This window comes from Thalassophryne amazonica, chromosome 2 (assembly GCF_902500255.1).
Source record: "Thalassophryne amazonica chromosome 2, fThaAma1.1, whole genome shotgun sequence".
NCBI classification, from domain to species: Eukaryota; Metazoa; Chordata; class Actinopteri; order Batrachoidiformes; family Batrachoididae; genus Thalassophryne; species Thalassophryne amazonica.
This window is the reverse complement of record NC_047104.1, coordinates 146,232,917-146,250,498: the sequence shown is the minus strand read 5'-3', so window position 1 is coordinate 146,250,498 and position 17,582 is coordinate 146,232,917. Positions and strand designations below refer to the sequence as shown.

At 40.1% G+C, this 17,582-nt stretch overlaps 1 protein-coding gene across 1 annotated transcript in view; it reads left to right on the top strand.

The window, feature by feature from the left end:
- Positions 1–17,582, top strand: part of LOC117532291 (LARGE xylosyl- and glucuronyltransferase 2) — a 164,466-nt gene that overhangs the window by 101,926 nt on the left and 44,958 nt on the right. Inside the window, exons 6-9 of the mRNA XM_034195612.1 lie at positions 2,463–2,634; positions 5,489–5,593; positions 12,259–12,371; positions 16,145–16,270. Of these exons, the coding sequence (XP_034051503.1) occupies positions 2,463–2,634; positions 5,489–5,593; positions 12,259–12,371; positions 16,145–16,270 (516 nt within the window). The remainder of the gene's footprint in view (positions 1–2,462; positions 2,635–5,488; positions 5,594–12,258; positions 12,372–16,144; positions 16,271–17,582) is intronic.

Sequence of the window (17,582 nt, the reverse complement as noted above, 5' to 3'; positions counted from 1 at the left end):
CTTTCATTACAAAATCTCCTGTAACAGTGGAATATGCCGCAAAAGTGCTATGTCCACCTCTTCTGCAATTTCTCTGGTAGTCTGACGACGTCCCGGATCAACACAGCCTTCACTTTGGAAATGATCTGGTTGTTTCAGCCTGTCGATGGCCGCTCAGAGCGCGGCGTGCCTTCCGCCGCTGTGGGCCGTCTTTAATCCGGTTGTAATGCTCCTTAATCTGTGTGACGCCCAGAGTATTCTCACCGAAAGCCGTCTGAATCTTCCGAATGGCGTCCACCTGGCTGTCTCTCACAGTTTCTGGAAAAATTTGATTCAGCGCTGGTCCAATCGCTCAGCCATTTCCCTGACTATGAAAATCCGACGAGGGGTGGTGGACCAGTGCTCACTCAAAGCCTGCCCACAGGTGAATGAAAAAACTCACGCATGCGCACGAAGGTTCAAGCTTGGCTGATGCAAGCGCACATGATTCAAATCCATATAGTTTTTTAAAAAAATAAAAAGGTTGGATAGTTTTCTAACAGACCTCGTATATCCTTCTCACCCCCATCCCTGGAGGGTGGTATGTGTGTTCATCAAGCTTGTGTCATATACCAGCTGCCTGGGAGTTTGAGGGTTCTGCACAGTATTTTAGCTGTTCCTCGGACTGCACTCTTCTGGACAGAGACCTCTGATGTTGTGCCTGGAATCTGCTGAGTCACTCTTTCAGTTTGGGGGTTACAGCCCCAGAGTGAGCGCACCCAGTGGTCAGTGCATGCAATAGTACATTTCATATAGCACCAAAATTGCACACTAATAAAGAACTATTGCACAGTCAATGAAACACAATGGCAAATGGTACAAATAATCCATGTCACGTGACAAACAAGCCACCAATCAAATGACAAGGATCAACTCAGCCATTATATTATTCACATTAATGCACAGATGGTTGTGGATGCCATATTCCATAATACATTCCATTTTTGGGGAACAAACACCCCTAAAAACTACACACTGTAGTAGAGCCCGGCCGATATTATTGACCGATATAAGCCCTTTTCAAAGTACTCACTATCGGCTGAAGTTTTGCCGATAGAACACCGATAATTTCTCATAAACAGAACAGTTACTGAAATAATGTTTGTGTCGGCAATGTAAAATGTCCTTGCACTGTTTTGTCCAGTAGATGGAGTTCTGACTCCATTCAACTGTAGTTCGCTGTCACACTGCACTGATCGGCTGACAAAAGCATACAAGTAAGTTTATAAGGATCTATATCCTTATCCTGAACCTATATCTAAGTTTCAGCAACAAGAGGTACAAGATCAGATGTATTTCACAACTCTTTTTAAGGATATGTATTTACTAATTTCACAAAGGTTTAATTCTTGATTGCATTTTTTAACTTGAAAATTCTTCTCTGTTATAAAGTTAATCAGTCAGCCGATTTATCGATTATCAGCATTTTTTCCCATCCAAATATCGTTATCGGCATCGGCCTCAAAAAATCCATACTGGTCGGGCTCTACAATGTAGCTTTAAGTAAAAATTAGGGTATTGGCCATAATCGAGCGTGTCGGCGAGCCTCACCTGAATCTTCCAGCACATATTTCATTGCACGCAGAGCTGTGAAGGATGCTGTATTGTGTCTGTGTGTGCCAATAAGCTCATGAATCATAAATCTTCAGTATCACGTTCTCCACCCTCTCACAGTCTTTGCTGTGAACAATCATCCTTTGTGCTGCCATTCGCTTTCACCTGCATTCGCTCTCATTTCCCATCAGCTCATATTAACCAGAGAAAAACACAGCGAGCAAGCGTCTAAGCTGATTATATTTACCCATGATGCACTTATGCAGATCCAGTTACACCGAATCAGGAGAATTAATTAGCAGCTGCTATCTGCCCATTCAGGAAAATAAATAAATAAATAAATTACCGGGAGCATGTGCCAAACTGTCCACAATGTGATTTTATAGCTTTAAGCCACATGCAGTGTGTTGCACATAAATAACAGATAACACTAAATCCATCACTCTGTACTGTGACTGTTTAATATTGTTTTTCTCTTTTGTAGAAAACAAGTTATTATAATGACTTTTTAGTAATTTACTTGATGTGCCTAATTTCCTACAAAAGCCATCCATAATATCACCTCTACCAAGGAGGTAACATTTTCACCTGCATCTGCTTATTGTGCTCTAAAGTATAATTCTTTCTCTTTTTTTTTTCAATCTGCAAGAAAGTGAAAAAAAAATCATTGAGCCATGAAAGTGAAAGAGGATTAGACATTTCTAACAACTAATTTGTTTTTGGTGCTCGTGTATCTACCGTGGCATTTATGATACAGATGTAATGAATCAAAGTGTAAGAGGACGGGGGATCATTACCACAAAAAAGCTGCATCAATTGTGTTTTCGGGGGGAAAAAAACAGGTGTAATCACCAGAAAAAAAATGGGACTTTTTCTCTCTTTTGTTTCAGTCTGAGGTGTCTTGGATACCCAATAAGCACTACTCAGGTATTTATGGCTTGATGAAGCTGACGCTAACCAAAGCCTTGCCCTCCGACCTGTCGAAGGTCATCGTCCTGGACACGGACATCACCTTCGCCACTGACATCGCTGAGCTCTGGGGCATTTTTAGGAAGTTCACAGGTAAGATTTTATTCCTTTGAAAGCGATCAAACAGTCAGAGTGCACACAGACTCCAGGGTTGCACCAAGATGCTACATAATTATTTTTCAAAATTTAAAATTTCACTGGAATCTGTCAAGTTGCTTTTCAGAAAAGAAAATGATTGGAAATAAAAAGCAGGTGTTAAAGCCCAAAAATGTGAATCAGCTGCAAATTGTAAATTACGCGCAAACCGGTTTTATTTACATATATATATATATATATATTTATTTATTTATATATTTATATACATATATATTTTTATATATATATATATATATATATATATATATATATATATATATATATGATATATACGAGGTCTGTCCAAAAAGTAACGGACCTTTTTATTTTTTTCAAAAACTATATGGATTTGAATCACGTGTGATTGCATCAGCCAAGCTTGAACCTTTGTGCGCATGCGTGAGTTTTTCCATGCCTGTCGGTTGCGTCATTCGCCTGTGGGCAGGCTTTGAGTGAGCACTGGTCCACCCCTCCCGTCGGATTTCTTTTGTTTGAGAACTTGCTGAGAGACTGCCGCTTTGCTCCATGAAATTTTTTTCAGAAACTGTTAGAGACAGCCAGTTGGAAACCATTCGATAGATTCAGTTGGATATCGGTGAAGATTCTGTCGGCGTCACGCGGATTATGGACTGTTAAAACCTTTTTAAAGACGGCCCACAGCGGTGGAGGGCGCGCGGTGCGCCGAGCGGCCATTCAACAGGCTGGATCAACCAGATCATTTCTAAACTGAATGCTGTGTTGATCCGGGACATCATGTGACTACCACAGAAATGGCAACAGAGCTGGACATAGCACTTTTGTGGCACATTCCACTGTTACAGGAGATTTTGTAATGAAAGACGTGCGGAGGATTTCGCGTGTCGGCACGAAGCAGCTCAGGACACGCAGCAAAAAAAAAAAAAAAAACACCTCCGTGTTGGAAACCATTCAGAAGATTCAGATGGCTTTCAGTGGCTTTCAGTCGAGTGAGTATCCGAGAAATAGTGTAACAGCTGGACATGCCCCAACATGTCCTGTGAGACTTCCAAGATGGAGGGTGTGTCCCGCCCCCTGGGACAGTGTCAGGTGAGGAGTTTGACTGGGATGGTCCACCTGTCAAACTCACAGAGGACAGAAATTAATTTTAGTGAATTAGTGAATTTTATTGCTCATTTTATGACTTATTTTAATGAATAAAAAATCACTAAAATTCAATTTTTGCACATTTTTCCAAACTGAGTGCTGTCGTACAACCAGCAGGACCCTACTGATGTGTGCAGTAATTTTTGTGTCACTACAACACAAAAACATTGACGCTATTGAAAATTTAAGCAATAAAAAACTCTCCAAAGTTTTTCACAATGACATTTTTCCAAACTGAGTGCTGTAGTACAACCAGCAGGACTCCACTGATGTGTGCAGTGAATTTGGTGACACCACAACTGAATTTATTCTATATTTTTCTGGTGTCTTGTTTTGGCACGTTGTAGACGGTTCCTACACTTCAGTTTCTCCGCCGTCTGCTTGTTCAGATCAATATTATTTTTCCAGCTCAGATGACGGCTTATAAGTAAGTCCCTTTGGCTGCTCCCTTGTTTGCACTTGGGGTCGCCACAGCAAATCCAAGGTGGATCTGCATGTTGAATTGGCACAAGTTTTACGCTGGATGCCCTTCCTGACGCAACTCCACATTACATGGAGAAATGTGGCGGGGGTGGGATTTGAACCCGGAACCTTCTGAACTGAAACCAAGCGTATTAACCACTTGGCCACCACATATGGATAAAAATAAGGTTGTAGCTTGTTGTCTACCTTCCTGAGGTTAGAAACTAGTGTTGTTTCTTAAGATTATTGAGCCATTTACCAGAGGGGGAGGTTTCTGTCCTCTGTGAGTTTGACAGGTGGACTGTCTCAGTCAAACTCCTCACCTGACACCATCCCTGGAGCGGGACACACCCAGCGGGGCCGGGCGCATGACACCAGAAGTGAAAATTGCTGGGATCACCTCCTCAGGCTGCAGTGACCCCCACAAATAAATAAATAAAATAAATCATTTTTGCTGTGATAGGGTTTGCGATCAAGCTTTCCTACAGTAATTGATCCATAAACTGAAATCCATAAACTACTTAAACTGAACAAAAACACATATATATTATGAATTATATTCAAGTTTTGCGAGACTTGCGTTCACGTTTTGGAGATATTTTTTCAGTATTTACATTTTGCAATTAACGGTTTGCAGATTCAGTAGTGTTCAGAATAATAGTAGTGCTATGTGACTAAAAAGATTAATCCAGGTTTTGAGTATGTTTCTTATTGTTACATGGGAAACAAGGTACCAGTAGATTCAGTAGATTCTCACAAATCCAACAAGACCAAGCATTCATGATATGCACACACTTAAGGCTATGAAATTGGGCTATTCATAAAAAAAAAAGTAGAAAAGGGGGTGTTCACAATAATAAAAGCATCTGCTGTTGATGCTACAAACTCAAAACTATTATGTTCAAAATGCTTTTTTTTAGCAATCCTGTGAATCACTAAACTAGTATTTAGTTGTATAACCACAGTAATTCACGATTTGCAGTTGATTCACGTTTTAACAGAAGTGGTGGTAAAATGAAAGGAAAACCAAAAAAGAAAATGTGTTACTGCCAGACTTTGTTGTCCTTTTTGTTATTCATAAGAAAGTAACATGATCCCTGTTGTTTACAGATTCCTGCTTCTTTCAGTAAATGCCGGAAGACTCAAGACAAAGACAGGCGAACGATTTGGGACAATAATGGCATGGAGGTCTTTTCTCATTGGTGGTTGCTTGGTTGTTTGTTTGCAGATAAGCAGGTGATTGGCCTGGTGGAAAATCAGAGTGACTGGTATCTGGGGAACTTGTGGAAAAACCACAAACCGTGGCCTGCACTGGGAAGAGGTTTCAATACAGGTAAAAGTTGTTTCTTAATATTTTTGACTTGATTTCACAGATGCTGTTATCCTTTGTGTGGTCAGACTTTAGGTAAAATATGTTGATAAAGAAATAAGGCCTATATAGGCCCTGAGGTCGGTTTGTGCCGGTGCTTATCTCCGGGTACCATCGTGTGAAGCCAGTGAGAATATATGATTTCCCCCCCTTGATGGAACACCAATCTGATGCAGGTTACTGCCCCAGCCAAAGCTGGTACCCATTTAAAGCTGGGTGGATGTGCACAATGTCAGTAAGTGTTTTATTCCGCGAACACAGACAGACAGCATGAAATCCAGGTCTACATTTTGGCAGGTCAGCTTTTTATCCATTGACTGACCTGCTCTACATTGATAAAACTAACAAGTAACAAGGACAGGTTATTGGAAGCACACAATTATTTGTTGTCCAAATTATTGACTTGATTTTTTTTCCCCCGCAAAAGTCTCCCTCACTTAGACAGTACACCCAAAGAAGCCCTTAGTCTTGAGCATCACAATGCACCTGTTGTTGAGAGTTGTTCCTGACTTAATCAGAACAAGCTATTCCACCACAGCGCTGCCACTCCCTCAGCACTTAGACTACTGGAGCGGCTACACCAAAATGTCCACATCCAGGTTTGCAGACTTTTAGAGAGCCCTGCCACTGCAATTCAGTGTGAAAGATGTTCACCGTTTGCTACCAGAAAGGATGTTCCGTGGTACTGAGCCGCATGAGCTACCTCAAATTTGAACCCGGGTGCTACCATGCAGTGGACAACCCCCTCAGCACCACACCACTCGCCATGCTCTAGAAGCAAGACCTTTGGTACGCTTTGGTTTCTTTTTACAAAGCTTGAGGATCCAAACAGCCTTCCCCTATGTCCTTTATGACTCATATTGTACTTTGTTTGTAGATAGTATAAGAATTACTCTCACAGTGTGCAGAAACAAGAGATGTTCTTTTCTGGAAACAGGCATTGCCATGTATTTTATGGTAGCTGGAATCCCAGTCCTGCCACTTATCCTCAAAAAAAAAAAAAAAAAAAAGTGTTGGCCGTAGGACCATCTACTCTCATAGATGCACTTTAATGTCATGCCGATGGCCAACTTTATGATTTTTTTTTTCCAAAGTTTTTGTTTCAGATGAGAAGGCTATTTTATTCTTATACTGAGAATTTGCATGATCAACAATAAGAATAACCATAAGCATCCTTTACATCCTTTGTGCACTGAGTACTATTTCAGTACATGCATGGACTGTTGGGTAAAGTCATTGAGTCCAACATTTTGGGTGCCTGTCAGTGAGGAATGACCTAATTAGTGTGATTTTGTTGACAATGTTGCAATATTTATGGAATCAGTGGATGTCTTTCTTGCAATGCTTGAGAAGCTGAGTGAGGACTTGGAGCATTTGAGCATTTGGGTTTTGACAGGTAAGGTTTAAACATTTGTCATTTGCAGCATCATGGGACAAGTTATTCCATGATATGGTGTTATGTAAATAACTTGAATTGAATTTATGGCAAATGGCCCATTGCAGATTGTATGTTACTCAACTAACAGTAAATTGTGGAAGTTGCAGCTCAAGGTATATTGAAATATTTTTCAGAGTAGTACATTGGATGTGTATGAGTATCATCATGGTAAGTACCTGAGGGTTGTTTACCAATCATGATGGACAGGTCATAGTTCTCTGAATATAACATCAATGAAACTAACTAATAGTACTGACTAGGGGAGCTGCATATCACAAAACCTGCAGTTCAGATCAAACTATAGTTTTTAATTCATGGAATGTATCATTTTCAGATCAGCAAAAAAAAAAAAAAAAAATGGAGCAAACGTGGTCTATGTCTATGAGTATGTTGATATTTTCTGGTAAGAGGGTAACAATAACTTTAATTCTAAAACATTTATCCTACCCACTGATCCTAACTCTATCTGATCATTGGTCCTACCAAGCAGATGCTCGAACAAAGTTGGGAATAATCATTACTTTCTGGAGCTCAGTGGACTTTCAGCCACTTCTGCTGCACCCGCGCTCTGCGTTCAGTGAGTTCAGTGAACTCATGACGGCACAGTGAATTCAGACCTCAGACTGCACTTTGTCCTCAACTCCTGATGTTTTTGAGAGATTGCATTCATGTGTGGGCCCAAGAAGTGCACTGAGCCTACAGCAAGCTGTCTCTAGCAGACCGCAAGGCTGTTGTTAACCGTTTCCGTACACGGCTCCATGTGAATGTGCAGCTGTATTTCCTCCACTCACACTGATTTCACTGCAACTGCATCACAATAAGCACACTTATCACTTTAAAAACAGGTAAAAAAAAAAACCCACAAAATCAAACTATCAATCTGTGGTTCACATGCGTGCGACACATTGGTGTGTGTGTGTGGGGGGGGGGGGGGGGGATGTGTTCAGATCACAGATCAACTATGATCCATTACACTACTAGTACTGACTGAAGGCTGTTCCATGCTTTAAATTACAAAAAATGACATGTTGGGATAAGAAAAATGGCAGGAACATGTAATAATTTTTTTCATTTTATTTTCATTTATATGGCGCCAAATCACAACAACGTTGCCTCAAGGCGCTTCACACAAGTAAGGTCTAACCTTACCAACCTCCAGAGCAAGTACACAGGCGACAGTGGTAACGAAAAACTCCCTCTGATGATTTGAGGAAGAAACCTCAAGCAGACCACATTCAGGGGGGTGACCCTCTGCTTGGGCCATGCTACAGACACAAATTACAAAACATTTCACAAAACGAACATACAGGAAATGTTGCCATCCACAGGACAGGAGGGTTTCAGAAACAGACACCATACTCATCTCTGGATGGAGCCGTACCTCAAGCAGAGAGAAAAAAAAAAACAGAATCAGGCATCAGAAAGACAACAAATACAGTATAATTTGTCAGCATTAAGCATCAAGAAAAAGAGAAGAAATACTAAGGTGATCGCCGGCCACTAGCCCCAAGCTTCAGTAAAAGACCCAGAATTTAGATAAAGTTGAGGCCATGGCACACTCTGTTTCCTAATAAAACGAGTTTAAAAGCGTAAAACGCATAGTAACATACTATGCCAGTATGCTAACCATACGAAAGGTAAAATAAGTGCATCTTAAGTCTGGACTTGAAAGTCTCCACAGAATCTGACTGTTTTAATGATGCAGGGAGATCATTCCACAGAACAGGGGCATGATAAGAGAAAGCTCTGTGACCCACAGACTTTTTATTCACCCTTGGGACACTAAGTAGTTCTGCACCCTGAGAACGCAGAGCCCAGGCGGGTACATAGGGTTTAATTAGGTCAGCTAGGTAAGGAAGTAATGATTCTCCATTTTTGTTGTCAGCCTCCATAGTATGTTCAGGCTGAATCAGTGTTCCCAAAATTTAGACACTCACTCACTCATGTTTAACCGCTTACTCCAATTAAGGGTCACGGGGGACTGGAGCCTATCCCAGCAGTGTGAGGTGGGGTATACCCACCTCATATATACCTGCTGGGATAGGTATATATGATCTCAAATTTTTTTTAATTTATTCTTGTCTGCGTAGTCTAAAATAAAACATGTGAAAGGGGGTAGAAAATATAAGTTTTACTTCATTCTACTCCCTTTGAGTAATGTACGGATTTTCAAAGATGAATATGCGCAATGTATAAATGTTTTTAACTTGCTCAATAAAGTATTCATCATCATACCCTGGGACGGACAATTAAATGTTTACAATCCACCTAGCGTGCATGTCGTTGGATTTTGGAGGAAGCCGGAGCACCCAAAGGGGACCCATGCAAACACGGGTTGAACGTGCAAACTCCACACAGAAAGGCCACATGTGGGAGTCGATCCTATGACCTTCTTGCTGTGAGGCAACAGTGCTAACCACTAAGCCACCATGCTGCCCCCAAAACGTAGACATCATTTTTAAAATACAGATGATACTGAAGCCTTAAATTTTGTGAAAGAAGGTTAAAATATTCCTTGAAATTAAACTGCAAGCAAAATACACCCCTCAGAACGATCAGAAATGGGGAGTGCTGTGTCTGACTTGACTTTTATAGATATTTGCACTGCTTTCTTCAACACCAGGATCAGAATACAACACATTTCTTTCCAGAAGATCATGTCAAATCTGGTGATCTTGATATCGAATGTTCATGCTTTTACCTTTTCAAGACTGCATGTTATAGCTTTAGCAGTCATTGCTTGTGGTGTTTCGTGAACTGAACGACCGGGCAGGATGGACTAGAAGTCAATAATGCTGGTGTTCAACTTGGTACAGGGTATATTGTATTCAGGCTTGGGGAGTAACAGAATACATGTAACGGCTTTATGTAATTAGGATACAAAAAAAGTAACTGTATTCCACTACAGTTACAGAAAAAAAGATGTATTCACATTACAGGTATAGTTAGTAAAAATGGGGATTAGTTCGCAGGATTACAATTTTAATGCATTTTATGATATTATCTGTATATAATATATATTTTTTTTTCTTTGAAACGAAAACATCCCTTCATGAACAGCGACATGACGTCTCCTAACCGGGCAAAATATTGATGAAGTTCCTGGATGTTAAAGCATTTTCAATAGAGAGTCGTGACTGAATACACTAAGAAAAATGCTCGCAAAATATGTGTTAAAAAATGTCATTTTGACCTGGATATTAGAGCCAGTAAAATTTATATGACACAAGCTGCTGAGCTGAGGCGTCCTGCTGCAGCAGCTGCTGTTCAACGCAGCTCCTAAAACCATTACAATACATTTATATATATTATATTTTTACACAATTATCCTTTATTGACTGAGTTTCATTCATGAAGTCAGTGGTGTGGGTACACATCTCTGTGTGTGGGTGTGACTGTGAGCGGCACAGCGCGGGTCATTATAATCTCATTATTTTAAGGTGCAAATTAAAAAAAAAATATCCACAGTCTTGTCGAACAATTTTAATCACTAATGACAAGTATTTTAACTAGACATTGGTCTAACAGTGGAAAATATCAACTAGACATAAGTGAAGAGTTAATGATCCGTGTCATCGGGCGACACGACAGGAAACATACAGCTGTTTATCATCCAAATATCACGGACAAAGTGACAAGAAGAACCAAAACCACTTACTTATGGAAGGAAATATTGTCTCCCTTGTTCATCCGTTTGTGGCTTTGCCAACATGCACAGCTTTCCGGGATATTCCACCTGTTTCTTGAACTTCTATGCACGTAAATCACTAACTTGCCCGGAATTAAAATGTCGACCACGCCTCCTTACTGACAGGATTTACTTAATGGTTTTCATTATCTTTTGTTCTTATTTTACATCATTATTGTATGGCCTTGCCTTACAATATAAAGCGCCTTGGGGCAACTGTTTGTTGTGATTTGGCGCTATATAAAAAAAAAAATTGATTGATTGATTGATTATTTTGAAAGTTCAATAAGTGGACTGATATGTTAAACATGGTGCGAATTTACTGAACAAGTAGTAGACTTTTTTTGTTTTTTTTTTGTATATTGTTCTGCCACTTTTAATTACAAATTCATCGCCACACGCCTGAGTTTTCATTATCCTTCATTGGTTTGGCATTTTTTGTTGAAAATTTAGCAGGTGAACACTGGGTGTGTTTAAAATAATATTGTGGTGCTCTTAATTCATAATGTGAAGTAAAACAGCGCATGCCATGTAAAAGAAACAGTTTTAACTGTACTATGTGGTCAAGACTATTTATATTTAGTTTCTTTTGTCTGTATTACCATATTTGATATTGGAGTAATCCAGAAGTAATTGAAAGTAATCAAATTACATTACTTTAATATTATGGTACTTGGATTACGTTACTGACTACATTTTTCAACAGGTAACTAGTAACTGTATTGGAATACATTTTTAAAGTAACCTCCCAACCATGGTTGTAGATGTTGTCAGACCAAGTCGGGTGGGGGGTGGGGAGCTGATGTGCTAGTCATTGTCAGGGACTTGTGATTCTTCATTCAGCCACAACCTTTTCTTTTTTTCCTTCCTCTGTGGCACATTACATGAACTGAAATGACAAGCTGATGCGTGTTATCGTGATTTTCCTCCCTGGCGCCCCATATCTGTCATATTGTTTCTGTTCTGACATTATGTATTCTGATCATGGCTTAAATACTGTCACCTGCAACTTGTAAAAATGTCATCACATTGAATTTCAGTTGCACATGTTCCACTTTTCTTTCACAGACATAGAGTCTAGAGGTGCATTTGTTGTTTTGCCCAGAGTCCAAAACCTGACACCATGTGAACGCACTGAATATGATCCCATTTGGAGGACAGCATGAGCCTAAAGGGCAATAAATTCCAGTATCATGGCTGGACTATATGCCAAATATGACATGCAAACAGAAACTGTCAAGGAAACTAACAACGAGGATGCAAAGCTTCGCCGAGCAAATGTAATCATGGTTATCGTGCCTGCAGTGATTGTGTGTCACAACGCCGGAGGAGTGGCACATCCTGCTTTGTTTAAAATGTCAACACTACTGGTGTTTGGGTTGATTTGCATTTGTGTTTGGCATTTTGATGTTTGTCCCTCTTGAGCCACCACACCCTTGCTTATCAACAACTTGGGTAAAAATGACATGAGATTTGTGATGCATTTCCTGTGGTATGTTGCAGGTGTGATCCTGCTTTACTTGGAGCGTCTACGGCGAATTGGTTGGGAGCAGATGTGGCGGCTGACAGCAGAGCGAGAGCTAATGAGTATGCTCAGTACGTCACTGGCTGATCAGGTGAGGACGTGTCCATCCTAGTAGGAGCATTCTGCTGAATGTGCTACCAGTTATCACATCAGCTCAACTGTGGTTGTACAAAAACATGTAGCTTTCACAGTGTTAAAGGAGAAAGCAGCTGGTCAAACAATCATTTTTCGTTCAAATTTGCTGAACTGTGACGCATAATGAAAGGCAAGTTTGATTCTGTTGACTATTATGGATTAAACTAATAGTTTACCACAGGGGTGCCCAGGTTTGGTCCTCGAGATCTACCTTCCTGACACTCTTAGTTGTCTCCCTGTTCCAACACACCTGAATCCAATGAAAGGCTCATTAAAACCCTGATAATGAGTCTTTCATTGGATTCAGGTGTGTTGGAACAGGGAGACAACTAAGAGTGTCAGGAAGGTAGATCTTGAGGACCAAACTTGGGCACCCCTGGTTTAGCACATACATGTGGGAAGAGAACATTTTAGGTTGTTGCTGAATCCGGTGTTACAGTTCATTGCATCACTACTCTTAGCTTCATAGTGGAGTAGAGCTGAGAAGGATTTTCTTTCTCCAAAACAGATCAAATCCAGGCTTGCATCTCAGATGTACCTTCTGGCAGTTTGTAGCTAAACTTTCAAGTCTTCTTTTTAAGAAAATCCTCCTCTGTACCACTTCATTATGAAGATGAATAACTGGTGATACAAAATGCAAAGCTTGCACTGTGCATAATTTCTCCAATCACAGCCATGTAAGCCTATAACTTCTCCTGGCTTGTTTGGGTGTCTTGGTAGCTTTCCTCACTCTTCTACTTCTTGCACAGTTACTCAGTTTTTGAGAACTGTCTACTCCATGCAGATTTACCATAAAGTGCCATGTTGTTTGTATTTCTTTGTAATTAATGTAAATAAAGTCCAAGACACATTCAGTGGCAGCTTTGCCATCAGAGAGCCTCGTCCACAAACTACCACAAAAGACTCCAAGCTGTCATTGATGTTAAAGGGGCAATACACAGTATTAAGAACAGGGGTATGTAAACTTTTGATCAGGTTCATTTGGGTAGTTCTCTTATCATTTTGATTTAAAAAGAGGAAACACAGTCATTTGACAATAAATGACTTCACCCACCACTAACCATTAGTGAAAAAAAATGTTTGTGTTGTCATTCATATTTTCTTAAAAAAACAAAAAAAAGCAAAAATTCTGCCAGGGTATGTAAACCGTTGAGCACCACTGTACATGTGATTTCTTAGTTTTTGTTTTGTTTTTTTATATATATAAATTTGCAAAAATAAAAAAAACCCAACCTTTTTCACAGTGTCATTATGGGGTATTGTGCATAGCATTTCGGGGGGAAAAATCAATCAATCAATTCAATCAATTTTTTTTTATATAGCGCCAAATCAGACAAACAGTTGCCCCAAGGCGCCTTATATTGTAAGGCAAGGCCATACAATAATTATGTAAAACCCCAACGGTCAAAACGACCCCCTGTGAGCAAGCACTTGGCTACAGTGGGAAGGAAAGACTCCCTTTTAACAGGAAGAAACCTCCAGCAGAACCAGGCTCAGGGAGGGGCAGTCTTCTGCTGGGACTGGTTGGGGCTGAGGGAGAAAACTCCCTTTTAACAGGAAGAAATGAAATTCCAAAATGAATTTCATCCATTTTGGAATAAGGCTAAAGGATAACAAATGTGGAAAAAGTGAAGCGCTGTGAATACTTTTCAGACGCCTTATACAATCCTGCTGAGTTGGAGTTATATTTATTACACAAAGAGATGTCATTTTAACTAAGAAAAGTAGAGTGGATTGGACAGTTTGCATTGCAATTTCATAATTTTTATCTTATATGGTTCATGGCCACGTTAATATTAAGCGAACTAAATAAACCCAGTTCATAGACATGTTTTGCACTCTGGACTAGTTTCTGGTCTCTTCACTGTGGTCTCAGTTCAGTGGCCTCAGAAGGTCTGGCCTTGCAAAACCGCAGTCTGAACCAGCTGTTCTGAAATGAGAAGGTTTGGCCCACAAAGCATTTTGTGATTGTGTCATTAACTTATCCCGTCCGTACTCCTGTCCCTTCACAACCTTGACCACTACACATGACAAGCTACAAACATTTGTTTAGTAATCATCTTTCTTTTCTTTTTTATACTTTACTTGTAAACATTACTTACTTAAGATTTTACATATGTAGCCCAAAATTGTTTTTTTGTTTTTTTTTAATTCCCAACCATCTTGGAAAAAAAAATCGCACAGTGAATCTCTGCGAAGGATAGACCTGTCATACCCTTAATTTCCAGTGGAAAGAAGGCTGCATTCATTGGCCACATTTCAAGAAGTGTTTTAATGATGCAGTCCACTTGTAGCACTACGACATATTTGGTGGATGAATGCAATTCAATCACTTTCTTGAATCAGCCATCAGAAGTGTATCATTATGTCGTGAATGTGTCAAACTTGTAGAGAGATTCAGTTGTCTTGACGGTGATGTAGAAGATTGTGGGACAACTTTCAGGTGGATTGACACCTAGGAAGAGTTGATGGAGTCATGAGGTGACTGCACCTCAGTTTTTTGATGCCAATACATTTGCAGGAGGATAAAGGTCCAAGTTTTTAGGGTCCTGGCACTTGTTGTCTTACTGTATGGTTGTGACATTTAGTGACAAACCAGTGACCAAAGGTGACATCTGGATGCCTTTGGTGCCAGGACTCTTCTGGTGATCCTGGGGTACTGTTGGAATGACTTTGTGTCAAATGAAAAGCTACTTAGGGAGGCTTGGATGAGGAGAACCACTTAAACTGTTATTGGCAACAGTTTTGCCATGCAACATGTTTATCTGAGCATGATCAAGCATGTAGGTGTCTCAGTGTTGAGGACCCTAGCAACTGGAAAAGGTGAAGGGGACACACACGTTACACTGTCTCAGTGTTGAGGACCCTAGCAACTGGAAAAGGTGAAGGGGACACACATGTTACACCAGGCTGTGGTCGATATATGGCTACCTTCTAGAGTTGGGAATGGAGCATTGCCTCCATGGATGCTTGTCATCCAGGACCCAAGGAGGTTCTGTAGTGTTGTACATGCAGTTATGCAAGGTGTTAGTGCATGTTCTCTAACCTGACTTATTATTTGTTACTATTGTTACTATTATTATTACTATAGCCTTGGGAATTTATTGATTTTATGTTTCAGACTTTCCCTGTAGATTGAACTATTGTTTGAGCAAATTTTACATGTGACACACACACACACACACACACACACACACGTTCAATGCGACTTCAATGCAAAATTATAGATATAAGGTGAATATGTATCTAGAGTTCTTTATGCATCTATGGCCCAGCCGCTACAATTCCTTGCTGAAGAAGTAAGCTTGGCGAGCTCATTTATTTGCAGACTGATCTTCCTGAGTTCATTGACCAGCAATTAAATATCATGTCACATCCAGACCGAGGTCACTGTAGCTGATTTGGTGGAGTGAGCTTTCTGCTAACCAAAGTGATGATGCAACAGAGTATTGAAGTGTCTTTTAACAAGATACTGAACCACAAAAGGCTATTCAAACTGGAGACATATTTACCCCCAAAATGTAGGAAAACATGTCAACAATTAGGATGTTTGTTCTGAATGTCTCCATGGAGCGCTGTTGCAGTGATGTTGCAGTTTTATTGAGTTCAGCAAATACTTGTAATGAATATCCAAGCCAATAAGACCAATAGAGAAAATCATTAGGACCCTGTAATTTTCCTTTTGAAGTTGGTATTTGGTTGGTTTTAACATGTGTATGCTGCTTGCAGGACATCTTCAATGCCTTTATCAAGCAAAATCCTATCCTGGTGCACCAGCTGCCCTGCTTCTGGAATGTTCAGCTGTCTGATCACACCCGTTCAGAGCAGTGCTACACCGAGGTGTCAGACCTCAAGGTATGTTCACATTATGAGGTATTTAAAATGGGGGATTGTTGTCTTCAAAACAGCGTCCTACCAAGAAAATTACACCTCTAATCCCAAAAATAAAATACAAAGTGCTTTGTGATTACACTACAATTGACTCACTGCTGCACAAAGAGTGCAATCAAGAAAATAATCCATTTTGAATAGCCTGTTTTGAATCGTGGCCATATGCCCTGGAGCCCACAATTTGTTTTCCCAGGAAACCACTGTTGTAAAAGAGACATCTGTTTAAGTGTTTCACACAGATACTGCCAGTTAATTTGAGTTATGTTGTAACTTCTCCTTAAAACACAGTGCTACCGGCATTTTTCACATTTAACATCTTTCGCCATCTTTTAACCCTAACATTTCTCTGTACTAGCTGTTAATGTCAGATGTCAGCAGAAAGTTTTATGTTTTACTAATAGAATTGTCTTACTTGTGTTATGAGCTGGACAGCTGGTGTGGAATTATCCACCTCAAACCATTGCTATAAAGTTCTGGCTTTAGGTGACTTCAAAGCAACTAGAAGCACTGAGGCCTGTTGGTGCCAGTCCTTATTTTCAGATTCCATACCATCAAGCAGACGAGAGTCTGCGAGTTCCCCTGGAAGGGATGCCAGTCTGACAGAGGTTACATCCCTAGCCGAGGCCGGTACCCATTTACAAAATAATAATAATAATAATAATAATAATAATAATAAACAAACAGTGAATGTTTTTCCATTATTTCAGTGGAATAAATATTTAATTCAGTGAAAGATGGAACGTACCATTCCGTACCATTCCGTACCATTCCATCTTTCAACTCATGAAATATTTGTACCATTGAACTCATAAACATTCATTATTTGTATAATATTTCATCAATGTGTTTTCATCAACTTAGAATGAGACATTCATATCTATATGGGAGTGGCTCCCCATATGGAGGTTGCCATGTTGGACCACTATGTTTATACAATTACTCAAAAGGGACTTTCGGACTCAGTGTTGCAGAGCAAAGAAGAAGGAACTTCTGTAGTGTTTTTCTATTGAGTAGATGCGCAAAGTGCTTTACAGTGAAACCTAACATTTACTTCCCTAGCCAGAGATGGCACCCATTTACAGCTGGGTGGGTGGAGACGATGCAGATTAAGTGTCTTGTCCAAGGGCACAGACAGATGGCATGAGCAAGATTCAAATCCAGGTCTGCATCTTGCAAGCCAGCTCCTTATTCATTCAACTACCTGATAGTTGGTGATTGCATAAATAACATAAATAACCCTGTTTTATGTGGGGGTAGACTGATCAACTCACTGCAT